Consider the following 27,451-nt stretch of genomic DNA (forward strand, 5'->3'; position numbering starts at 1 on the left):
TAACTGAAGGTGTTTGATCTACTTAAATAAGTTCATTGTCTGAATTTTGATTTGTGTTGTTGCTTTTCAGAAAGTGTCTGTTGTTGGCTGGTCCTTTCAGAACCCAGTTATCGCTTAAACTCCTACAGTGTTTGCGAATTACAGATGCGCCACATTTCTATGGTCTACCTTCATTAGAGCGGACACTGCGTGGAATGGTCCACGTGACTGCTCTTCCCGGCTGGAGCTTGCACTCAGCCACTGCGGATTCCATTTGTCTTTGTGTGAAATATTTGACTGGACTGCTGGAGGTATGGAGTCAAATGTCAAGAATAATTGATGAAAGTGAAATACTTTTTAAATTGAATTAAGGTTTAAAATAAAAGCAGAACATGCTGTGCAAGAAGAAATAGAGTTATCATTTTGGATTGATGATCTTTTGTTTCATCGGAGTTTGTGCTAGTTTTTCATCGATATGGAGATTAGGTGAATGGGAAATTTAACGACGATGTAATGGCCGTTTTGTCCAAAAAGGTTATTTTGATAACCCCTCCACCATTTTCCTCAATTTCCCGTTTCTCCAGAAATACATGTAGTATATGCTGGGGTAGGCTATCATTATGATTATGTTACAGGGCTAATAATCCAGAGGCCTGGACTCATGATCTGGAGACACGTGTTCAAGTCCCATCATGACTGGTAAAAAAAAAATGTAAATGTTAATTAAATAATTCTGGAATATGAAGCAAATATCTGTAATGCTTATAGCTATTATCTCCTTTGATTTATAGAATGTCAAAGTTCAAAAAGTAGAATTCAAATAATTAGAGGTCTACTTTATGTGTACGCATCATCACAACAAGGATTGATTTCAGTAGAAAGTCCACTTTAATGACCTTAGGACAATTAGGGATATGCAATAAATATGGCTTTTGCAGCAATGTCCATATCCCATATGAGTGCAGCTCCAAAATATTCAAAATGCTCGAAGAGACCAAGCAACCACTTGATTTCCCCCTCATCCATCTCCTTAAGCAAAACTATCAGATTGTTGTAAAACCTTTCTGCTTCATTAATGCCTTTTAGGGAAGCAAATTTGCTATCTTAATTGCTCTCTGAAATGGTGAGCAAGCCACTCAGTTGTATCAAACCCCTAATACATAATTAAAGGGAAGTAAACAGAGATAAAGAGAGCAGTAACAGTGATGTCTAAATGATATAAATAAAGGATAGAAATAACCGTAATCCTTTAATGGGTTTGAAAATTTAATGGTAAAAAATTAGAAAAATGGATACATGGGAATTTGTAATTAAACAAATAAATATTTTGTACGTGGTAAGTATGTTGATAGAAACTTTCTTTAGACCTACCCAGCCCAATCCTCTCCAGTACTGATGGAGCCAACCCTATAACTGAACCTCTGAACAGATACATGGTAAATATTTTCAGCACAGCATCATCAAATTGTTTTGCTTATTTGTAATTTTTGGCTCTGCTAACTCTTCCCGTTACCAGGTTATTTCATCTTTTTACGTGGAATGGGGAGGAAATGCAATGTCTTTCATGGGTAAAGGAGTCACAAAGAGTGCAGTTATCTGCTTGCTCCAGCTGTCCTACGAGATGATGACGCATGCCAAAGATAAGGTAGGAGCATCAACGGGATCCTTGCACATTTCGTGAACACCAAGGTTACTTTTGAAAGAAAACAAATATATTTTCTGATGATGTGCTCGCAAGTATGCAGTTGGATTTAATCGACTGCATCCAGTTCAACTCTATATGAATTATAATATTCAGCTGAATGTAGATTAAGCATTCAAACATAAGTAATTTACATCATTTTATTGCATAGCATACCCAGTTTTAGTACATGGTACACTCATCAAACCCACCTCCATTTTTTGCATTGAATTTAGATTGTGTGATGATGAGAGAGCTGTATTGGCCTTCTGTCCTCATCATTTGCACAATCATCAATTGTTTTTACATTTGAAACATATATTTTTAAGAACAACTTCAATGCATTGTTCCACATAAATTGTAATTTACATTGGTACAATATTTTGCTGTTATAATGTGTTTTATTCAAAACACATGGCAGACGCTCTGAAAGGAAACTGTAAAAATTATAGTCTGTCACCTGAAAAGCTGTTCTGGAGGACAATCTAACTGGATAACAGTCAAAATTACCATTGTTAGAAAATACAAATGAATGGATGCACAAATATGTTAATAGAGTAATACATTTTAGAGCTGTTAGAGATGAGACCAAGGGAGACATGCATATGGTAAAAGAAGTACTTCTGTGGCGTGGGGATGGTTACACTTCGAGCATGTGTACAAAATGTATAGCTCTAATCAGTTGGAAGTCTTTTTTTTTAATGACACGATACGAGTTTAGTTACAATTTTAGAAAATTATAGTGCTTTGATTTGGTTAGTTAACCACAGTGAGGCTAAAGGGCACTTGCAATCTAAACAAACCTTGTGCACCTCAAAAGTGGAATTGAAGACATTTAGTAAGAATGTCTGTTTGATAGAGGACATGGACATTTAGAGTTGGCAAAAAAACAAGTTGAAATGCTTAAAACATACTAAAAAGTACCAGCTGTTACTTGACACATAAAAATAAGCTAGCAAATACAACAGGGCAATGAGGAATTGGGATTGAGATTGAGGTTCAGTGGATGTGAATCTTAAGCATTTACATCAATTTGAAATACTGTTAGAAAGATAAATTGGCTATTTAAATGAACAGTCAGAAGAATTTAAAACTGCACCGGATGAATTGGGTGCAGAAGTTAGAAGGACGAACAACCTTGTGCAAATGTGATGTTGATCGAGGTGCACATCAAAAGCCATTTTTAGAGGCTTTAAACAGCATTATGTTCTTAATTGAATAAGGATAAAATAGGCTAGAAACTGAATAATGCCAAAGGTAATAGAAAAGGATGATAGAAAAAGGCAAGGATCTAGAAGAAGTCAAAATTGAGAAAACTGACAAGTAGGTCAAAACTTAACAAATTGAAATTAGGTGCAGAAGATGGGAATAACAAATAACAGGAGGTGGAGTCATGGAAATCAAACTAGAAAGGGAAATATCAAAGTCATGAATAATGTAGAATGATAATGTTAGGACTGATGAAGGTAAGAGACAAAAACAAGGACTGATGAAGGAGTAAATGCTAATGCCCCACTTGACAAAATAATATTCTGGATAAAAACATGATAAAAAAATTTAAAAATATGAAGGAAGAGTTTAAAGGTTGGAGTGCAAAAATATTGGTGTCAGCGTTCTCAGATGGCAGGGAAACATATTGTCATACGTGTGTTTACATATCGATTTTAACACCGCCTCAATTGTACAATTCTTATATAACAGCAAAATACTCTGGATACTAGAGATCTGAAATAAAAACAAAGTGCTGGGAAAATTTCAGCTGGCCAGGCAGTGTTTGTGGAGAGAGAAACAGTTGACACTTAGGGCCCTATTTTACCATTTTGATTCGAAGTGCTGGGCGGACTTAAACTGGTATGAAGTTGTACGAATGAAGTAGTGGCATGATGGGAAACTTTCTCCGGTTGTAGGTCTGTGACTAGTGGTGTTCCGCAGGGCTCTACTGGGACCTCTGCTGTTTGTGATATATATAAATGATTTGGAAGAAGATGTAGCTGGTGTGATCAGCAAGTTTGCGAATGACACAAAGGTTGCTGGACTTGCAGATAGCGATGAACATTGTCAGAGAATACAGCAGGATATAGATAGGCTGGAAAGTTGGGCGGAGAAATGGCAAATGAAATTTACTCCAGATAAATGCGAAGTGATGCATTTCGGTAGATCTAATATAGGGATGAGCTATACAATAAATGGAAGAACCATCAGGATTATACATACACATAGGGACCTGGGTGTGCAAGTCCACAGATCCCTAAAGGTGGCAGCACAGGTGGAGAGGGTGGTGAAGAAGGCATTTGGCATGCTTGTCTTTATCGGACAGTGCATAGAGTATAAAAGTTGGCACATGATGTTGCAGCGATATAGAATGTTGGTTAGGCCACATTTGGAATACTGCGTCCACTCCTGGTTGCCACACTACCTGAAGGATGTGGAGACTTTGGAGAGAGTACAGAAAAGGTTTAGCAGGATGTTGCCTGGTATGGAGGGTCTTAGCTATGAGGAGAGATTGGGCAAACTGGGTTCGTTCTCCCTGGAAAGAGGATGAGGGGTGACCTAATAGAGGTGTATAAAATTGTGAAAGGCATAGATAGGGTGAACAGTGGGAAGCTTTTTCCCCGGTCGGAGGTGACGAATACAAGGGATCACAAGTTCAAGATTCAGGGGGCAAGGTTCAACACAGATGTCAGGGGGATGTATTTTATGATGTGGATGTGCCGGCGTTGGACTGGGGTAAACACAGTAAAAAGTCTGACAACACCAGGTTTTAGTCCAACCGATTTATTTGACAGTAAACTCACAAGCTTTCGAGGGGACTCCCTCTTCGTCAGGTGAATGGAGAGTTCTGGCCTCGGACAGAGCATATAAAGCACAGACAGTTTAGAGATTACTGATTAGAATGCGAATCTTTACACCTAACCTGCTGTTCAAGTCCTAAAGTGGCCGACAATGTGTGCGGAAGGAGCACTGATCACAGGTTAAAGAGATGTGTATTGTCTCCAGTCAGCACAGTGAGTGAGGTTTTGCAAACCCAGGCAAGTCACGGGGATTACAGATAGTGCAACATGAACCCAAGATCCCTGTTGAGACCGTCCTCATGTGTGTGGAACTTGGCTATCAGTCTCTGCTCAGCGACTCTGCGCTGTCATGTGTCGTGAAGGCCGCCATGGAGAACGCTTACCCGAAGGTCAGAGGCTGAATGCCCGTGACCACTGAAGTGTGCGCCAACAGGAAGGGAGCCGTCTTGCCTGGTGATTGTCGAGCGATGTTCATTCATCCGTTGTCGTAGCGTCTGCATGGTCTTGCCAATGTACCATGCTTCGGAACATCCTTTCTTGCAACGTATCAGGTAGACAATGTTGGCCGAGTTGCAAGAGTATTTACCGTGTACCTGGTGGATGGTATTCTCACGTGTGACGATGGTATCCGTGTTGATGATCCGGCATGTCTTGCATGTCCCTTCCCTTCCCTTCCCTCCCTCCCTCCCCTGCCCCCCCCCACCATGATCTCAGGCAGAGTGACAGCGGACCCTCCTTTTTTTGATTTGATTTATTATTGTGACATGTATTAACATAAAGTGAAAGGATTGTTTCTTGCGTGCAATACAGACGCAGCGTGCCATTCAAAGAGAAGGAAACAAAAGTGTGCAGGACGTAGTGTCATAGTTAGGGTGTAGAGAAGGATCATCTTAATGCAAGGTAAGTCCATTCACAAGTCTACAGCAGCAGGGAAGTTCTTGAATCGGATGGTACGTAACCTCAGACTTTTGTCTTTTTCCCGACGGCAGAAGGTGGAAGAGAGAATGTCCGGGATGCATGGGTCCTTAATTATGCTGGTTGTTTGCCGAGGCAGCAGGAAGTGTAGACAGAGTCAATGGACAGGTGGCTGGTTTGCGTGATGGATTGGGCTCCGTTTACAACCTTTTGTAGTTCCTTGCAGTCATAGACAGAGCGAGAGCCATACCAATCTGTGATACAACCAGAAAGAATGCTTTCTATGGTGCATCTGTAAAAGTTGGCGAGAACTGACATGCTAAATTTCCTTAGTTTTCTGAGAAAGTAGAGGCTTTGGTGGACTTTCTTAACTATAGTGTCATTCGGGGGAGCAGGACAGGTTGTTGGTGAACAGGACACCTAAAAATCTGAAGCTCTCAACCCTTTCTACTTCATCTCCGTTGATGTCGACAGGGGTGCGTTCTCCTTTATGCTTCTGAAGTCGATGACAATCTCCTTCGTTTTGTTGATATTGATGGAGAGATTATTGTTGTCACACCAGTTCACCAGATTCTCCATCTCATTCCTGTACTCTGTCTCCTCATTGTTTGAGATCTGACCCACTACAGTGGTGTCATCAGCAAACTTGAAAATCAAATGGGAGGGGAATTTGGCCACATAGATATATAAGGAGTATTGTCGGGGGCTAAGAACACAGCCTTGTGAGGCACCAGTGTTGAGGATGATTGTGGAGATGTTGTTGTTGTTGCCTGTCCTTACTGATTGTGGGTCAGGAAGTTCAGGATCCATTCACAGAAGGAGGTGCTTAGGCCTAGGCCACAGAGTTTGGAGGTGAGTTTCATTGGGAATAATGGTATTGAAGGCTGAGCTGTAGTCAATAAATAGTAGTCTGACACATATGTCCTTGTAATCTAGGTGTTCCAGGATTGAGTGCCGGGCCAGGGAGATGGCATCTGCTGTGGACCTATTGCAGTGATGGGCAAACTGTAATGGATTCAGGCAGTCCAGGAGGCTGAAATTGAAATTTGTTCTATGTTCAATGGAGAAATGTGAATCATGTGTTTGGCATCCCGGATTCCTCTCCCTCCCTTGCTCTTAACCTTGTGTCCTGTGTTGCAGGGACAGATCCGGATGCCCCGAGGCGTTCTGGACTGCAGGCGCCTGCTGCAGTTCCCACCCATTCTGATCAGGACAGCTCGGATAAGTCCTCGGGAGAATGCAGATGAAGGGACTTAGAAGGGTGGCACCTTTTTGGCATAAGCTTCCACCTTGCAGATCACCATCCCAGATACTGACATGTCAGTAGGTCCAGTTAGTGTTGAAGCTTCTGAGTCACTCTCTGGTGAGCCCAACACATCTGCTGATATACATCGGGTGGAGGAGGGAAAGTCCAAGGCCTCTGGCATGCGGAGCCCTGCCGGAGGTGGGGACTCAGCTGGCCCCAAACTGTACGCTGGTCCTCTGAGATCACTTCTCCCTCAGCTGCTGGAGATGCAGCAACAGAGCCAGGGAATGCAGGAGGGGCTGATGGCCACACTGGACCAATTGCAAGGCTGTTGGGAGGCATCCCAAAGCTTTCAGGTGGACCAGCTATTGCCTGTCTTAAGTGGTTCCCAGGCCAACACTGCAAAGGTGGCATCTGCAGTGGAAGGCCTGGGACAGGGAATCCTCACCATGAGTGGCAGTCTCCAAATGATGGCCGAGCTACAGCAGGCCACAACTAAGAGACTGAACAGGATTCTCGAGGTTCTGCGGCCCATGGCTGAGAGGCTCAAGAGCTTGCAGGAGACCCAGCGGGATGGCGCTGAGATACAGCAGGCTACGACAGCAGCCCTTGAGAACGTGGTCACAGAAGGTCATGGCTTAGGAGTTGTAGAGCATAGCCTAGTCTCAGAGGGCACTTGCTGCAGTCATTGACAGGTGGCCCCCAACTCAGGTAGCCATCATAGAGGGCTCAACTGCCATGGTAGGATGCAGGTGGTCTCCAGGACTGGCAGGGCCAGGTGACAGCGGAACATCTGGAGCTCACTGCAGAGGCAGCGTTGCCCCATGGAGTGACCCAGGGGCTCACAAGAGCCCCAAGGAGGAGGAAAGACTCGAGCCCGTGCCGGGGCCCTCCAGCCAGGAGACTGTGGCTGTGCCTGTACCTTCTGACTCCTCCCTTCCTGACAGTGGGGCATCGCAGGGGCAGCGGGATGAAGAGGATGTCATGGAAATGTCCCAGACACCTGGAAGTCGGCCAGGGCCTCCAGAAGGTGCCCGCCACACGCATCACAGGCAATGGGCCGAGATAGGCACCTGGTACCCTTCACCTCTGATGTATGTTCTGGGGAGTCACTGAGACGTAGTGGTAGGCCACGTAAGGTTAGGAAGTTGTAGTTGCACTGAGATGGCAAGGGCGAAGGATTGCACTAGTTAGAAAGATACTTAAGCACCTTAACATTTCCTGTTCACAGGTTTTTATTATAACGTATTATTTAAACACATTTATTGCAATTATTAAATATTTTTTCACCACCTACCCGTGATTAATTTGTCTCGAGTAGGAATCCTCTTCTATTTATGATTGCTGGAGCGATACTTCATGTTGATGTCAGTTGGGGAGGCCCCTCAATGCTCTGTCACTGAGAAAAGGAAGCCATTGGTTTCCCAGAACCCACAAGTGATTCCCTCCTCTCCCTCAACCCCCACTGAGTGCCCTGCATGGGGTTTCAGATCTCTTACCCACAACACAGACCCAGGTAGGCCTAGGTGCCAGTGTGCATGCAGAGCTCAGTTAGGAGTCAGAGTAGTTTGTACCAGGGCATCATCATAATGGTGCTTAGCGAGTTGTCATCACTCTCCTGCCTGCAAAAAAAACTCACTAACACAGAGTACCCAGGCCCACCACTCTGTTGTGACAATGTTGCAGGAGATAGAAGGAATTGGGGGGTGGGGGGGGGGGTGGGGTGATGGAACCCACAGACACAAAGACCTAGCGAGTGAACTGTCTGGTGATCAGAGCCTCCTTTGCTGCCTTCGCATGTTTCATTTGAGTTGCCAATCCTCCAACGCCTGGGTGGTGTTCCTCAGCATGCACCACCTCTTCCTCCTCCTCCTGCAGGTCATCCTCCCCAGCGATGCCTGGATGCCTCCATGTCCTCCTCCTCCTCCTCCTCCTCCAATACGTCACTTCTCTGCAGTACCAGGTTGTGTAGGGCACGGCACGTGACCACTACGCTGGAAGAGATTACTGGGTTGTATTGTGGGCTACTGCCAGATTGGTCCAGGCATCGGAATCTCATTTTTAAGGAATACACCTTTCCACCATCATGCGGGTGGCTACGTAGGCCTCATTATAGCAGGTGTCCGCTTCAGTCACAGACCTCCGCACAGGCATCATCAGCCATGACCGAAGCGGGTAACCCATATCACCCACGAGCCATCCCTGCAGCCTGGGCTCCTCCTCAAATGTCTCCAGGGTATCAGAGCTCCTTACAGTGAAGCTGTGATGCACGCTGCCAGGCTGTCTTGCGCAGATATGCATATTGTACATATTATGGTCACGCACCAGTTGGACATTTGGGGAATGAAACCCCTTTCTGTTGATGAATCTTCGTGGATTCTGCAATGGGGCCTTGAGGGCGACGTGGGTGCAGTCAATGGGCCCCTGTTCATTAGGCATCTCCACAATGGCCGTGAACCCTGTAGCCTGGGCTTCCTGATAGGCCTAGTCCAGGGTAAACTTGATGGGCATACAGGGCTTCAGTGATCTGCTTGACACACATGTGCACAGCTGACTGGGAAATAGCACATATATCTCTGAAAGGAACCAGTCACATAAAAGTTCAGATGGTCATCAATTTGACAGCCGCTGACAGTAGTTGCCCCCACCCCACCCTCCCCCACCACCGGCCTCTCAGTGCCAGGCCGTGCAACAGGTTGCACAGGTGTTGCAGTGTCTCCTTTCAGAGGCAGAGCCATTGGCGGCACACGGTGCCCAACACCTGACACTGGTGCATGGAACTATCGGGGTCTCTGCTCCCTCTATCTCCTGCATCCCCCCCCCTCCCCAACCACCACCACCCCGCCCAGGGCAAATGGGGGCCATCTCCTGCCTCTGGTGCTTGTCTCCCTCTGTTCCTTGAAGTGGTAAGGCCTGGGCCTCCTGTGCCCGCAATTCTTCCTCCAGCTCCTCCTCCTCAGCTCCAGCAGCAACCAAAAGAACAGCAAGGTCAATCAGTTGCATCGCAAAAGCCATCTTGTCACTCTGAAGGGTGCCAGGGGTGGTGTGCTGTGGTTGGAGATGGGGAAGAACACATAGAGGTTAAGGAATGCTGCTTACCCCTAGCCCATCATCAGTCACTGTCCATACTGCCCATTTCCCTCAGCCACATACTATCGCATATAGATTTGCTGTTGGTTTTCAGGATGTTACAGATTCCTCCAAGTTCCTTTTCTGTCGAGAGGCCCAGGAAAGGGATAATAGTAATGAGGGAGATGAAAATGCATACTTGGAATGTATTTGTGTGCCTCACCCATTGACCTTGAGCAGATGGCTGTTGCAGGAGATTTTACTTTAAAGAGCAATGTCGTTAAAGGTCAAAAAGTACTGAGAATCGGTTCAGACGCATATTTCCACAGTGCAAGAAGGGAAAAATCACATAGTGCTGCTTCAAATATCAGTCAGTTATTTATGATGAGGTTTCATCAAATGGACAATTTGCACATGTAACCAGGGCTGTTTCAGTTTTTTCTACAATGAATCGTTCAAACACAAATCCCAGGTCGGTATTCTAACCTATGCAGTCCTTCAGAAGTCTATGTCATAAATATATTGAATTGATTTTAAGAATCCTTTTTAAACGCATGGAAAGAAGTTAGGATGATTAAAGCAGCTGAAAGCAGGATTTTGACATCAGCCATGCGTGGCTGACAAGTGGCAGGTAATGATTGTGCCAGATTAAGTACCAGGTAATGACGATTTTCAACAAGAAGTCCAATTATCTCCTTCTGATCTTCAGTAGTGGCACAATTGCTCAATTCTCCATAATCAACCTCTTGGGTCATATCATTGAGGAACTTTAATTGTTTCAGCACGGTGGTTAGCACTGCTGCCTCACAACGCCAGGGACCGAGTTCAATTCCGGACCATCTGTGTGGAGTTTGTATGTTCTCCCTGTGTCTGCATGGGTTTCCTCTGGGTGCTCCAGTTTCCTCCCACAGTCCAAAGAAGTGCAGGTTAGGGGCATTGGCCATGTTAAATTCTCCCTTCGTGTCGGGGGATTAACAGGGTAAGTGTGTGGGGTTATGGGGATGGGGATCAGTGGGATTGTTGGCGGTGCAGGCTCAATGGGCCAAACGGCCTCCTTCTGAACTGAAGGGACTCTATCATCTCAGTTGTAAATACCTCTGAGCTGGGTGCTCTGCAAAGTGGTCTCCCCATTTCTGCACTTTACAAGTCTCATGACGTGAGTATTATGGAATGCTCACCGCTCAGTGCAACTGAAAAAAACAAGAAGCCAGCCACCGTCTAGTAAAAAGCAATTTGAAGCTGTGCCACGGAACTCATTAATTATCTTTTCACCATCAGTTTGCTGTGGCTGCAGTCGGGGAAAGGTCTGTAAGCGGGGCTGTTGAACTGCCATCGTTACCCATTCTTAAACCATGTTTCAATAATTATATCTCCAATCTGTTGCTGTTATGTACCAATTTTCATTTTCACAGTGGCTGGTTTTGGGCCATGTGACAGTCTTGCTGTCAAGCAGTGAGGAACTTGGTCATCATATTTGAATTAAACTTCCATTGTACAAGTGGGAGTCTGATTTAAATTTGACAGATGCCACAGTGCCTTTGCAGGGCTCAGGAAACCTGGCACTTAAAGGAAGGTGGGAGCTGCCAACTGAACATTTTAAGCGCTTTTTACTGCACTCCCACTGGCCTCTCAAGGAAGCCTTTGGCCTCCTCCCTGCCGATCTTCCTCTCTGCCACCTTCCGATTGTTCTCTCCCCACATCACCATCGTGAACTCCCATTCCCTCCCACAGTTGTCCATCTTTTCACTTCCCCATCTTGATTGCTAGGAACTCTCCTCAAGAATGGCCTGCTGTCTCCTACCTCTAACTTTTCCAACTGGCAGCTGCACAGCATGTCAGCTTGGCCCACTGCCCTCCCCACAAGCATCAGAGCTAATATTGCTGGTACTGTTTTGTACCACTGGTGGCGACAGTCGTTTGTGCATTTGTATGACCTGAGTCCGCATTTGAACAACATCATACTGCATATCACAATTTCCATTTCCTTTTGTAGAAAGGTATGGTTAGTTATACAAGTAGTGCCTCGTTGAGAATATCTGTAATTAAAATACAGCGACTTTCATTAAGTCACTGAATAAGAATTGTATATATTGGAAAAGATCTGATTCTCGGAATTTGAGCATTTTCAAGCATTAAATCGTGACTGGTCGGTTATTCGGAAATGTATGTATGCTTCTTACACAAAGCTACAAAGCAGATCTGCGTGCTTCTCAGTTTACAAGTGTAATTTGATCCTTAAAACTTTTCAGTAGTTGGAAAAACATCCAAATTGTTTAATAGGTTTTAGAAAGATACAAAATAATTCTGTAGACTGATATCAATGTATCAGTACAAATTTACATCACGCAGATTGATTGACGGTGATGTCATTCTTAAATTTTCTACTTGAATTCTAATTCCTTTACATATCATTTCCTTTTCTTCAAGATACGTATATACAAGAACAAGCGTAGTTTGTTTTGCCCTTCAACTCTCCTTCCAGAATCTAAGCACACAATCTTGGCTCACAATGCAACTCAATACTGAGGGTGGAATTGCTTTGTTTGAGGCACCTTCCCCAGCCAAGTTGCAAATCCATAGACCTTGTTTGCTTGTTCCAGTGGATCTTTAGGACCTTGAGACTTCAACGGTTAACATGGAGCTTATCTGATACTGTGACCAATATTCCTCTTCCAACCCCAAAACAGGTTAACCAAGCATTCAGCTCAGAGCTGTTTGCAGTATTTTGCTATATATAAAATGGCTGCCATCCTCTGCCCTCTTCACAACCATCTCTGTACTTCAAAGTAGTTATTTTTTGTACAAAGTGTTTTATGTGAGGCTTGTGATTATTCCTCTTGCTATTGGAAGCATTTCTGTGAGGGGCACTGTATCTACAACAGTACAAGTATATGGCATATTTGATTTGAAAGAGCGTAATGTGCCTTCATTTTTAAAAGCATAGGACCTTTTATAATGACATTGGTACTGTGTAAGCTCTTAGCAAACGGTAAAAAACAGCCGCATCCAGAAGGACACAGGAATGTAACGTCCCATAAAATTATTGTGCTTGACTGAGATAATATGAATTCTCCATGCATCCACCTTAGAGTGCTTAGAAAATTGGTTTGTCCTCTAATCAGTTGGAGCACTCTTAGAAATTGCAGCAACTTTATTCCCGGAAAAGGCATCATAATTAATTGTCCATCATGGTGTATATAAAAATGTATGGGTCTTTTAAGATTACCACCTTGAACCTATATTCATAAAGACTAGTGGATTTTTTTTTTTTTGCTTTTCTGTACCTGCTTCATGCTTGTATAATGCAGATGCAAAATGACAGTGAACATTAGCACTGATTGTAGGATTAGAGTATAGGTGGTGAAAACTTGCATTGCACGTTTGATCGTTCCACAGAACAAATTTGAAACTTCCCTTTCAGATTGGGATAATTCTCCTGACGTTGAGAGGTTTTTATTACCTTTATTTCCAGATAATCAGTCTAGCAACCTTTCAAAGCCAAATTCTGTAAACATTCCTGTTGCATATATGTTTTGCTGCTACAAAGAAGTTGAAAAGTTTTCACAGATATAATTCACTAATTTAGCTGAGAAATCCATTTCTGTTCAAGAATGTCATTTCCATTCTTCATTGCCAGCAATAATTAAGTTTGGTTTGTTAATATAAATCATTTTTTATTATGTAAGTGATAAATTATCATTATCCCCTTCAAATTCATTTTAGATGACATACAAAGGGCTAACTTTGGGCTAACTATGGCTGTGATTTTCTTATTCCGCCTGTGGCGGGAATCAGTGCACATGGGATGGAAAATATGATAAGTCAGCCAGAGATTTGTTGACTACGGGCAGGGTTGGAAAATCCTGGCCCATATGTTGGGAAAAGCTACAGTTAGCAGCTGTGGCCCAGTGAATAGCAATCTTGTCTCTGAATCAAATATTTCTGAGTTCAAGCCACTCTGAGGAAGAGCTGTACCGTTGGAGATTGCATGTTTCAGGTGAGACGTTAAACCAAGGAGCCCATGAGTCCGATTATGTAGGCATAATAGATGGCACCATTTTGAAGAAATAGGGAATTTTTCACTTGTCCTACCAAATATTTAACTATCAACGAATTTTGTTTAAATAAACCTCATTGCTGTTTGAGGGGCTTTACTGTGCACAAATTGGCTGCTATGTCTCTTATTGCAGTCATGACTACACCTGAAAAGGTACTCAGGTTGTGAAACACTTTGGGACTTCCTGAGGACATGAAAGGTGCTATATAAATGCAAGCATATACCTGCTATTTGTGCACATCAACCCACCACATGGTTAACACTTCCATTAAAAGGAAGGTCATGTTTAAGTATTATGTTTCGGGACTTTTTTTTAAATCCACAAGCAATTTGAGAGAGTTTATATCAAGCTTCTGCTGTTAAACAGTATTCAGTACCACACGTAAAGCCTCATAAGATGAGCTTTTGAGGTTGCAAATTAAATCTGGGTGAACTGGCTAAACAAATGATTTCTACATAGTAAGGAATTTTGAGACAATGGAGATTTGAAAGACATTTGTGTAAACAGTATATATAAGTAATATGTTGTATAACCTCATTTGTTTGAGCCCGATAGCTATAGCTGTCAGGAAAGCTCACACCTAGGGTGGCGCTAGCCAATATGATTGTTATCTCAATTGACACACACACAGCTGGGAGAGAAGAAAAGGTGTCAATTTTTTGGCTTCTGTTCTGCTCAGAAAAGACAGTCTGCAGTAATCCGGAATGACAACTAGACACAAGGTTAACAACTCACTTTCTAAGGTTGGGGCTGTCTCATTCTAGATGTGCTAGTCAGTAAACTGAAAGTGGCTTATTAATGGATATGCTTTTAAAAATACCTTGTCTTAAAGAGGAATATTATGAAACACATTTGAAATCATGGTAAATGTTACTCTGTAACATTTTACATGTAAAATAAATTAGTTTATTGGTTTGCAATTAGCTTTGGCTCATTCAAATGCTGACCACCAAGTTTTCTGGAAGATAGTGTGAATCCATGTGAAGGTGTATGCAGTAGTATGCATCCAGTGCACAAAACCTTGACATCAGGTGTAAACTACTGATTTTTAGGAATACAGCTGCCTTTGAATCTGAGAGAAAATCCAGTATGGACCCAAATTCTATAACAGTCTGCTAATATTATCAACGTTAATTTTATTTGTAAAGCTGTACTGGTTGTCGCCATGTTTGAGGTTACAGAAGCCATATGAGTGTTTGACTTGAATGAAACCACCCTAGTATTTGACATTCATTTTTGTTTGTTGTTATTATAGGATTGGATTTCCCTGTGGTCTTTGGCATACGATCATAACAATGAGGATCAAATGCCATCACGACTGGGCCTGGCGTGGCTTATTCCTCTCTGGGTTGATCGAGACCCTGAGGTATAGACGGATTAACTTAAGGCCTTGATGTTCGCGAGGAATTTAGATGTGGTGGCAGTGACAGAGACGTGGTTAAAGGAGGGGCAGGACTAGCAGCTAAATATTACAGGGTATAAGTGTTTTAGGCGTGATAGGGGAGGGTTGAAAAGAGGAGGGGGAGTGGCGCTCTTAGTTAGGGAGCAGATCACAGTGGTGCAGAGGGAGGATAACATGGAGGGGTTGGGAATTGAGACTCTGTGGGTGGAGTTGAGGAATAGGAAGGGGGCCATTACTATGCTAGGAGTGTACTATAGGCCGCCCGACAGCCCGCAGGCAGTGGAAGAGGGTATATATAGAGACATTTTGGACATGTGCAGGAAGAACAGGGTTGTTGTAGTGGGAGATTTTAATCTCCCTGGGGTGGATTGGAAGGTGCCTAAAGCTGGAGGTTCAGACAGGGAGGAATTCGTAAGATACGTATTGGAAGGATCCTTGCAGCAGTATGTAGATAGCCCGACTAGAGAGGGGGCTATACTGGATTTAGTTCTGGGCAATGAGCCGGGTCAGGTGGTTGAGGTTGCGGTAGGCGAACATGTGGCTAATAGTGACCACAACTCTGTCTACTTTAGGATACGAATGGAAAAAGATGAGAGCTGTCCTAAGGGGAGGGTGCTAAATTGGGGGAAGGCTAGATACAGCCGAATTAGGCAGGAGTTTAGGGATACAGACTGGGGTAGGCTGTTGGAAGGCAAGACCACGTTAGGCATGTGGGAGTCTTTCAAGGGAAAACTGCAATGGGTGCAGGAAAGGCATGTGCCGGTTAGGAGGAAGGATGGGAAAGGTAGGATTAGAGAGCCGTGGATTACTAGAGATATAGAAGACCTGGTTAGGAAGAAACGAGAGGTATATGTCAGGTCTAAGCAGCTGGGAATGGAGAGAACGTTGGAGGAATACAGAGAGAGTAGGAGGGATCTCAAAAGGGGAGTTAGGAGAGCAAAGAGGGGGCATGAGATGGCTTTGGCAGGTAGGATTAAGGAGAATCCAAAGGCGTTTTACTCCTATCAAGAGCAAAAGGGTGGCTAGGGGTAAAATCGGTCCTCTTGGGGATAGACGAGGGGAATTGTGCTTAGAGGCAGAGGGAATGGGGGAGATCCTGAATGAATACTTTGCGTCGGTATTCACGAAGGAGAGGGGCTTGATGTCTTGTACGGTCATCAAGGGAGCGGTAGACCAATTGAAAGATCTATCGATTATGAGGGAAGAAGTGTTAGGGCTTTTAGGTAGCCTTAAAACCGATAAATCTCCGGGGCCGGATGGCATTTATCCTAGGCTGCTTAGGGAGGCGAGAGATGAGATTGCTGGGCCTCTGACTCAAATCTTTGTCTCTTCTTTGGACATAGGTGAGGTCCCAGAGGACTGGAGGATAGCGAACGTGGTACCGTTGTTTAAAAAGGGTAGGAGGGATAGGCCGGTGAGTTTAACATCAGTGGTAAGCAAGTTGATGGAGAGGATTCTTAGGGATAGGATGTATGCGCACTTAGAGCGTTGCGATCTGATTAAGGATACGCAGCATGGGTTTGTAAAGGGGAAGTCTTGCCTTACGAATCTGGTAGAATTCTTTGAGGAGGTGACAAAAACGGTCGACGAAGGATGAGCCGTTGATGTCGTCTATATGGATTTCAGTAAGGCGTTTGACAAAGTCCCTCATGGTAGGTTGGTAGAGGAGATTAAAGCCCATGGGATACGTGGCCAGGTATCTAGATGGGTGGAGAACTGGCTTGCAAAGAGGAGTCAGAGAGTAGTAGTGGAGGGGTCCTTTTCTAGCTGGAGGTCTGTCACTAGTGGTGTGCATGATGTGGGTATGCCGGCATTGGACTGGCGTAAACACAGTAAAAAGTCTGACAACACCAGGTTTTTTTATTGCTGTCTGTGCTTTATATGCTCTGTCTGAGGCCAGAACTCTCCATTCACCTGACGAAGGGGGTAACCCCGAAAGCTAGTGAGTATATTATCAAATAAATAGGTTGGACTAAAACCTGGTGTTGTCAGACTTTTTACTAGTGGTGTGCCGCAGGGCTCAGTACTGGGACCTCTTCTCTTTGTAGTGTATATAAATGATTTGTAGGTGGTGTGATCAGCAGATTTGCTGATGACACCAAGATGGCTGGATTGGCGGGCAGTGAGGAGCAGTGTCTGGCACTACAACGGGATATTGATAGGCTGGTATATTGGGCAGATACATGGCAAATGGAGTTTAATCCGGATAAATGTGAGGTGATGCATTTTGGCCGGAATAATGTAGGGGGTAGTTATATGATAAAGGGTAAGCCCATGAGGAGTATAGAATCGCAGCGAGACCTGGGGGTGCAAGTGCACAAGTCTTTGAAGGTGGCAGTGCAAGTGGAGAGTGTGGTGAAGAAAGCCTATGGTATGTTAGCCTTTATAGGAAGGGGTATAGAATATAAGAGCTGGAGTCTAATGTTGCAGTTGTACAGAACGTTGGTTAGGCCGCATTTAGAGTACTGCGTCTAGTTCTGGTCGCCTTACTACCAGAAGGACGTGGAGACTCTGGAGAGAGTGCAGAGGAGGTTTACCAGGATGTTGCCTGGTATGGAAGGACTGGGGTATGAGGAAAGATTGAATAAATTGGGGCTCTTTTCCCTTGAAAGACGGCGACTGAGGGGGGATCTAATAGAGGTATATAAGATTATGAAGGGTATAGATAGAGTAAACAGAGGTAAGCTATTTCCTATGATAGAGACACATAGGACAAGGGGCCATGGGCTTAAGGTGAGGGAGGAGAGGTATAACACAGATATTAGAGGGAGGTTTTTCACACAGAGGGTAGTGGGGGTATGGAATGCTCTGCCAAGTAAGGTGGTGGAGGCAAACACGCTAGAGTCATTTAAGAGTAACTTAGACAGGCACATGACTGGGTTGGAGATGGGTGGATATAGGAGATTGTTTTAAATAAGGGTCATTAGCATTGGGGCGTCCCTGGTAAGGTAAATGGATAAGGTACAACAATAATGTTTTTTTTTCTCTTTTCATTCACAGGTTTTAAGTCGGTCCACCTTGTGTCCAACGAGGGGCATACACGCGATGGGTCGTACTTGGGCTGCTCTTGGTTGTTCGAGATTGGCCTAGTGCTTCATGTCGTTACTGTGTGCCTAAACTGGACCAGATACTGGGCAAGATGACAGCTCAGTGACTATCACTGATTGCTGTGCAGACACATGGATTTGGGCCAGTGTCTGTGGGAGTTTGCGCATTCTCCTCGTGCTTGCGTGGGTTTTCTCCGGGTGCTCCGGTTTCCTCCCACACCCCAAAGATGTGCTGTTAGGCTGATTGGCAGTAATAAATTGTCCCTAAATTAGTTTCCCTCAATGTGGATGGCCATAAACAGGAGACAAGGGTCATGGGTGGAGGGGGGGACTGGTGGTGTTAAGAAGGCGGCGTGGGCTCGTTGGGCCGAAGGGCCTGTTTCCCGGGCTGTTTTTGTTCTTTGTTCTTTGTATATATGGGTTTTGTTGCATTTTTTAAATTGTGATCATTTTGGTGTAATGCTGTGTCAGTGCTCGTATTCTACTTGTTGTTTGACTTTGTTTTTTGTTCGTCCAGTATACTTGCACAGGCCACATAGCATTAACCTTTTTCAGTGGTTCCCACTGGGAGCCATACACAAGTTGAATTTCATAGTCACCGTACAGAGTTTGTCTGGTTCTGCAGAAACTTCTTTACACCAGATGGATTTGCATATTAATTCACACCCTTCAAAGCTTGTGAAACCACAATTATCTTAAGCACAGAACAATATTCAAGTCACAATACCTGTTATTCTTAAAGATGAAATTGCACCTGAAGTTCTCCAGAGTACTTCTCACCACTGCCAAACACCGTATCTGATAAATAGATTATAATGTTCACAGATTTAATTAATAGCAAGCATAGTCTAAATCAAATTTGTAAAGAAACGTATTTTCATTGACAGAAGTACAATTTTGTATGTGTTATTCCCTGTAGAATGGTGTCAGTTTATCACTATATAAATTGGTAATCTACTCACTAATATTGTTTCTTGATTAGCTTAGTATTACTTATTAGCCTAATCCTTTTAACCATATAAAGCAGTTTATACTCCTCTATACATTTTTAATTTTATTGTAAAAAAATGGCACAGAAGTGAGTTTATTTTCTGTTTGTGATTCAGGAAATATAATTCTACAATGGAAATATAGAATATGTATATTAAACCGGTGATTTAGACCAAAGTTTATGTAGTAATTTTGTTCATTGTTAGAAATGCTTATGGTTTCTGTTCAAATTGTTTTAGGTTCGCTTTGGCAGTCTGGGTATTGGATCAGCATTAACTCTGGTTGAAAATGGCTGCATTGCATTGGCAGCCAGCTGTCAAAATATTTCTGGAGGACTTTGGGGTACAGTTCTAAATATCCTTCTGGACCAATCTGAGTGCAGTATGGTTCGTAGGGAGGTGAGTAATGCTTCTAAATTTTGTAGTTAATACCCATACTATACTAATATTGGGAGCTTCCTCCCAATATTTTAGCTTGCATTCATTGCAGCAAGGCAGTTTGCGTAAATAGTCTCCTACAGCAAAGCCTATACTTGGTAATTACGATAAACTAGATGGCAACACCAGAGCTAACAATTCCTATAGTTCAGATACACGGCACTATAGAAACCAACTGGAATGTCCATCATGTTGTCTTGCCAGCATATTTTTACAAATTATGTCTGGGATTAGCTGTCTAAAATTATGCGTTTTGCTGCTTTGTGTAGATGGATGAGGTCTGTACTCACAAAGGCTCTGTAAGGGATATTGAATGAAGATGATGCATGAATAATCTCATGGGTTCATCATCATTTTTTGATGGAAGATATCCTTATCGTTTACCCTCTGACGCAACCACTCACCTATGCCTATTTTAATGTAGAACTAAACTAAATGTTACTTTAATACTTGCACAGAAGCTTTGTCTTGCACAGCTGGCATACCATGTGCTTAGGCATCTCAGTTACAACAAAAATATAATATTAAAGGAATTAATCCCTTTCTGATTCTTCAGAACATGATCCAAGAATATGTAACCCAGTGCAATGCTAATGGTATCATTGGGATTCCATTTAAAGAATGAAGGAGTACCTACGTAGTAATCTTTCTTCCCTATTACATCTTTAAACTGTGTTTTCATATGATGCTGCTATAGTGCTTAGCACACACTTGTGCAGAAAGATTGCAATGGTGTAGTTTCTTCCAGGCAGCATCCATACTGCAGAATCTACTGATGATTCGTATGCCAGCTACCATGGAGGAAGCCAAGGATTATGCCTGGCAGGTAAGAAAAGTCAGAAGAAATTACTATATTAACTTGTATGTTAATTGCATTTTTTTTAAAGAGAATGTGCAAACTCTACGCACAAGTTTGATTCCAAGGCTGGAATCGAACCTGGGTCCCTGGTGCTTTGAGGCTGTGAACCAAGATAATGTAGCCGTGAGGTGGAGATGCCAGCGTTGGACTGGGATGGGGTCAAGAGAACAATTCACATCTCTTTAACTTGTGATTATCCCTCCCTCCATGCACACTGTAAAGACTTGATTACCTGCAAAGACTAGCATTCCAATCATCCTCATATTCCAATCTGTAATTATTCTGTTAATTGTGTTTTTGCCTATGTATGCTCTGTTTATGAACCTACCTCCATTCACCTGATGAAGGAGCAGCACTCCAAAAGCTCGTGATTCCAAATAAACCTGTTTGACTTTAATCTGGCGTTGTGAGATTGTGCCCAACATAATGTAATTAGGGCTCGTATTTATGCAGTATTTCTTTACCTCAACTTGAAATATCCCTTCAGTACTTCATTTAAAATAGTGAAGTGCTGCAATGGGGATAAACATATTTGCAAATTAAGCCTCAATTTTACTGATTTGGGCATTCCAGTGTCGAAAGAATGCAAAATCTATAGAAAATATGTATTTACTAGGCTGTTACCAGAACTTACAGTTATGAAGATACATTTGAGAGGTTTTTTTCATACTATAAAGCTGAGGAAATTGAGGGACAATTTTAAAGGCCATCAAGATTATGAAAGGCTTGGTACAGTGGATAATGTTTGTTTCCATTAGTCTGAGATGATGACAAAAAAGACACAAAATTAAGGGAGAGTTCAGAGAAAAGTATTTTCCATGACATTCTCTGTCTCAAACATTTGGTCAAACAAGTCTGTCATTTATTTTAAAAGGGGAGCGGAGATTTGCCTAAAAGAAGAGGAATGTTAAAAGGATAAGAGAACAAACAGGAGAATAGAATTGGAACCCGTATAAAAATATCAGGATAGAATGGCAAAATGGCTTTTTTTCTGCAGTGTACCTTTACGCAATTCCACTTACTCCAACTCCAATCTCTTCAAAGATTTAAATTGTATAATAACCCTATTTATGTACTTCAATAAGCAGTGCCAAATATTCTTGATCAGTAGTCAGTCTCCCGTTGTGTTATGCAAGGGCAGCCATCAGATTACTTTTTGAATTGCGGTATTCAAGTCAAAAAGTGATTGATTATGGGGAGGGGGGATATAATTGGACTCAGGCAGACGGGCAAAGGAGTGAGGGATTGCAGGCACATTGGATAAGCATGAATGGAATTGCAAGTTAAATGTTGCTTTGAAAAGTCACATGCACTCTCCTATCGCCTACAGGCATAACAGAGAGACACTGCACTGAATATTGTGACTCACCAGCAGTGTCAATATTGACATTGCATGGAGGTGATTATTGAGCTAATTATTTTACCATAAAGGAATCATTTGGGGTTTTCTTGCTGAGCACAGATATTTGTGTCTGACAGTGAAAGGCATTGAAATTATTCTTAACTGGTGAACACGAAGTCCAGTTCCTTTTAAATGATCATAAAGGGATAGGAATCTGGTCCAGAAAAATTGATGAATTGCCTATAATAGCTGAACTATATGTTCAATTTGAATGACTACTCTTAAAAGCAAATTATCTAAATTTTCGTAACAATTCCCACAATTTTTAAACAAAATTGTATTTGATAGTTCAAGAATACATAATGAACCCATATGGTGCACTTTGTGGTATAGTCCCAAATATAAAAACTAAACTATACAAAACCTTGGTTAGGCTGCATTTGGAGTATTGCATGCAGTTCTTGGTCGCCACACTAGGATTGTTTTCACTGGAAAGACAGAGGCTGAGGGGAGTCTTGATAGAGATTTACAAAACTGAGGGGCATAGACAAGTGGATAGCCAGAGACTTTTTCCCAGGGTGAAAGTGTCAATTATAAGGGGGCGCAGGTTCAAGGTGAGAGGGAAAATTTAAGAGAGATGTATGGGGGAAGTTTTTCTCGCAGAGAGTGGTGGATGCCTGGAATGTGCTGCCAGATAGATGATGGAAGCAGGCACATTAGCAATATTTAAGAGGCATCTGGATGGGTATGTGAATTGTAGGTAAATAGAGGGATATGGACTGAGAAAGGGCAGAAGTTTTTTTTAGTTTTGTGAGGGAATCATGATTGGACTTGGAGGGTTTGAAGGGCCTGTTCCTGTGCTGTACTTTTCTTTGTTCTTTGCTCAAATGAAGAAATGGCTAAAATGTGTTTGATAAGTCAGGTAAGATGAGGAAAGCCCATTTCATTGTGTTGTGGATTTTGTGGATTTCTGGCTTTAGTTTCATACTTGCCTGAACATTTTTCTCTTTTGTAGAGCCCATGTGTTCACGACGAAGAGTCTGGTTTGTCACTGGTTGGGCTGCCTGCTCTCCAGGCTCTGCTGTATCACTGTCAATTCTACGAGCGCGTGGCTCGTATGGTCAAACACTGTTACCTCGGAAGGTACATGTTTGATTTGAATTTTCCGAAACCTACTGGCAGCAATTTGCTCAACACCAATCTAGAAGGTATGAATTTTAATGCCATAGGTATTTTATCTATATATTTTGAAATGCTTTGACTCACCTCATGTGTAAGAGTAATAAAATTAAGGAAGATGCATTTAGAAGATACACTTAATTTTTGTCAGTATTGTTTGCTGTTAAGATATTGTGAACTTCTGGTATCTCTCATCCACTGATAAGTTAACTCAATGCAGCATCTATGTGGTTTTTGGCCACTGATAGTTTATCTCATTTGCATTTTATGCTTGTATGATGTGATTGGGGAAAATATGTAAAGAGTTTGAGCTGACTACGTAATTTTTAAAAAATTTTTGTACTTGGAGAATGAAATTTAGAAACATCAGTCTCATCTTCTGAGTGGTGGGCTGGTTGAGGTAATAGTAAAAGAGAATGTGTATGGTTTGATTTCACAAATAAAATGCAAAGATAGAAGTTAAAATTGATAATGTACTAAGTATAAACTGATCTAGATATGAACCTTCACTTTTTGCATTCTAAGGAAATGATCCATTTTTTAAAAATACAAGCAAAAGAAAACTGGAATATTTAGCAGGTCTGGCAGCATCTGCGAGGGGAAAAGATTCAGAGTTTAGTATCTTTATTTTCATAAAAGCTGGGCTACCTATCCTACATCTGGGAAATAAAGGAATGAAAATTAAAAATAGGATTTAAAAACTAAGATGAAGAAATTGTTTTTATGAAGTAATAGGCTGAGATATTTCCCCTATAGGTCCGTAGACTGAATGAAATGGGTATCACAGCTGAAAATCCGATCACAAACGTATTTCTGTGAAGTAATTTATTTGAAGCATTTCTTATATTCAGTAGATTTAGTTCAAGAATTCATTTAATTATCTTCTTTGACATGATTATTTTAATTAACAGTTTCAGCCCCACAAAATGCAGCATAAATACCTAAATTCACATCAAATTACTACACTCAAAATGCATTATGTGGCAACAATTATTTATTTTTGAAATTTACATTCTTTTGCTTTATTTGGTTTGACTAGTTTAATCATACTTGCACTTTTTAACTATATGGTTTCCACTAATCATTCTCTACATCCCCAATGGCACTCTCAAAATCCTCAGGATCAGAATCTTTGTCTTCAGTGTCAACGGCAACATTTTCTACATTTTCAATGTTACTGTCGATATTTTAGTCTTTGTTGAAACATTAAATATTTCATGGTGGATCACAATGGAAGTCCATCTTTCTTACATATGAACATGTGAACATATGAATTAAGAGTAGGAACAGGCCACTCAGCCCTTCCAGCCTGCTCTGCCATTCAGCAAGATCATGGCTGATCTCAACTCCATACCCTTGCCTATCCCAATAACCTTTAACCCCTTTGCTTACCCACCAATCTGTCTATCCCTGCATTAAGAATATTCAGAGCTTGGCTTCCACTGGCTTTTTTATTCAACTACAGACATATTTTGTTATTATCATTTAAGTATTTATATTTTATTGGAATGTAGGTCATGAACAAAAAGACTTTTTATGATGATGGAGCTCTTCATGCAGTCCTATTGGTCATGTTCTTGAAGATACTGAACCTGCTGACAAACAATTTCTCCTCATCTCTGTTCTAAGTGGGCGACCCTTGATTTCTAAACAGTGATGCATGGTGCTAGATTCTCCAACAAGAGAAAACATCCTCTCCATATCCACCCTGTCAAGATCCCTCAGGATCTTATGTTTCAATCAAGTCGCCTCTTCTAAATTGCAGTGAATATAAACCTTTCCTAATCAAGCCAAAATAAATAGATTTCTTGGTGATTCTACTCTGTTGTTATATTTTCCAAGAAGTGTTTTGATTTTGTTGTTGTTCCCATAAAAAGAACTTTCACTGGGTCAGGTGGTTCACTTAAGAGTGACAATCATACTTCACCATTTGTGTGGCACTGAAGGTGGCTCTTTGTTCCACTTTGTTGCTCCACGTTATTCTCCTACCTCTGATCTGCTGCCAATATCGCACTTTGAACCTCACTCGTATGATAAGAATTGCATACGAAAGTTTCTTTACGAGTTTGGGTCACTTACTTTCAGCACTGGTCATTCTTGTATTCTGTTGCTCTCTGTCAACTTCTTACTTTAGCCTTTTCGTCTTCCTTTTCTCTAATTGTGTATTGCTTTTTGCCAAATTTTGCTCTAACCTTTTCATCTTCTCTGTCTCTGTGCTATCTGTTGCTTGCATTTATGAAGTAATAATGCATAGAGCCTGATTTTACCATTACGTCGTGCCTGTTTACGGGCGCAGAAATTTAGTAAAGTCAGGCATGAGGCCATTAAAGTGATCCATGCCTACATCTGCGCAGGTGCCCACTTTACCAAGGCCCAAATATGGCCATGACCCAATTTGTGCCCAAAATGGGTGCAACAGCGATTTAATTGCATTTGCACGCATTTAAATTGAATTAATGGGCTGCCTGCCCAACCTTACCAGTATTTCCCCCTTTCCCATTGCATTCATGCATCCAGATTGGGAAGGAAACAGACGTGCTCGGCAAAGGTCTGTTTCGTTCACTCCAGCTTCTGAAAATGTAAGTTCAGAGCTTCCAACAGTTCTCTGACTCAGACCGGAAATGGGGGGGAGGTGGCCAGATCATTCTCAGGGTGGGGGGGGAGGGGGCAACACGAGAAGGGAGGCCCATTCATTTTCTGGTGGGGGGAGGAGGAGACGGGTCAGATGTACTCTCGTGGGGTAGGGGTGGAGAGGGCATGGTGTTGAGGGAGGCCAGATCGTTGTCTGGTTGGTGGGGGGGGCGGGGGTGGTGAAGGTGGGCTAGATCATTCTCTGGGGAGGGAGGAGGAGGAGGTGGGTCAGATGCCTCTCTGGTGGAGAGGGGGGAGGCCCGACCATTCTCAGTGGGGGGAGGGCCCAATCATTCTTGGGAGGAGCGGGGGCAGGGAGGGGATGATACTTGGGGGTGGGGGAGGTCAGATCGTTCTCTGCTTTCGGGGGGGAGAGGGAGGTGGGTAAGATGTATCCCTGGTGGTTGGAGAGAGGCCTGATTGCTCACTGGGGGAGGGGGGGAGGCCAGATGGATATCTGGTGTGGGGGGGGCAGGGGCGGGGGGGCAAAGGGTCACAATCGGTCTGGGTAGCGGTGGGGAGTGGGTAAGGGGGAAAGTTATGTTTATGTTCAGGTGAGGGTGATGTCTATGGGGACTATTGCTCCTGGGCCGCTTCATCCGCTTTTTGTGGCCTGGCAGCGATGTGACAACAGCGTATTTTTCAAATGTTTTTCTAACTACTCCGATCGATTTGAGCGCCATAAGCCCTGTCCGCAGCACAATTCAGACTCGTGTTTTTTTTTCAGGCTAACTGCTAATGGGGCGCCTGAAAACAGATTTCCAAGTCGGATCTGAATTGCGCCGAGGTTCAGCACCTCAAATGAAAATGGTAAAATCAGGCCCATAGTGACGTACCAAGTTGGTGTTGAATTGAAGTCACACATGGGGCCGGATTTTACCAACAATTTGTGCCTGTTTTTGGGCGCAAAATCGGGTGTGAGGCCTTTATCGTGATCTGCACCCGCCTCCGTGCAGATTGCCACTTTACTGAGACCGCGAATGGCGGAGATCCATACCATACCCAAATCAGGCGCAATGACGATTTAAATGTATTTGCATGCATTTAAATTGAATTAATGAACTGCCCGCCCAACTCTATCAGCATTTCGCCCTTTACCACTGCATGTACCAATCTGTAACCGCGTTATACTGGACCTGCTGAATAAAAGTGAGGGTTGGTGAGGAGGTAAGTGCACGGCGTCCGAAAGCTCTCTGCTACTCACGGGTGTCCTGTTGTTGCGGTCATTTCGCTGTCTCGGGTCGGTGGCAGCTCTGCGAGTGTGTGGGGGGAAGTGGGGTTGTCGCTGTGCACGATCTCCGATGTTTGTTCTGCAGCACGGACCCGGGTCTCAGCACTAATGTCGGGTCTTGCAGTGCTGCTGGGTTCTAGCACCGCAGCTCACTTCAGGCTGAAGGATGTGCACAAAGCCCTTGCAAATAGCACTGCTGCGGCCTCTCAACATTACCAGGGGTTGTGACTGTGTGGATCATGTAGCTGGGGGAATTGGGGGGCGTGGGGGGACTGTGAATGTCGGTGTGCTAGGGGCAAACAGCTTTGCATGATTCCAACATTTGTTCATCTCCACTTTCCCCAATCCACCCCCCCCACCCCCCAGCCTTTCAGAGTGACGAGATAGCTTTTGCAATACGACCGATCGATCTTGCCGTTCTTGTTGCTGCTAGAGCTGAGGAGGAGGAGGACATGGAGGAAGAACTGCGGGCCCAGGAGGCCCAAGCCGTACCACCTGCAGGACCAGAGGGAAATGACCATCAGAGGCAGGAAGTGGCTGCCATTCAGTCAGAGCGGGGGCTTCGGAGAAGGAGGAAACAGAGACCCCGGCAG

The 27,451-nt window shown here is 43.2% G+C and overlaps 1 protein-coding gene across 2 annotated transcripts in view; it reads left to right on the plus strand.

The window, feature by feature from the left end:
- The window catches only part of rttn (rotatin), a 203,255-nt gene that overhangs the window by 115,723 nt on the left and 60,081 nt on the right, over window positions 1–27,451 (plus strand). For both annotated transcript variants that reach the window (XM_080193777.1, XM_080193778.1), the window contains exons 28-33: window positions 71–290; window positions 1,496–1,624; window positions 14,996–15,106; window positions 19,419–19,577; window positions 20,365–20,442; window positions 22,833–23,025. In XM_080193777.1, coding sequence (XP_080049903.1) covers window positions 71–290; window positions 1,496–1,624; window positions 14,996–15,106; window positions 19,419–19,577; window positions 20,365–20,442; window positions 22,833–23,025 — 890 coding nt within the window. The remainder of the gene's footprint in view (window positions 1–70; window positions 291–1,495; window positions 1,625–14,995; window positions 15,107–19,418; window positions 19,578–20,364; window positions 20,443–22,832; window positions 23,026–27,451) is intronic.

The sequence above is a fragment of the Carcharhinus amblyrhynchos genome, chromosome 8 (genome assembly GCF_965287045.1).
Source record: "Carcharhinus amblyrhynchos chromosome 8, sCarAmb.v2.hapA, whole genome shotgun sequence".
Lineage (NCBI taxonomy): Eukaryota > Metazoa > Chordata > Chondrichthyes > Carcharhiniformes > Carcharhinidae > Carcharhinus > Carcharhinus amblyrhynchos.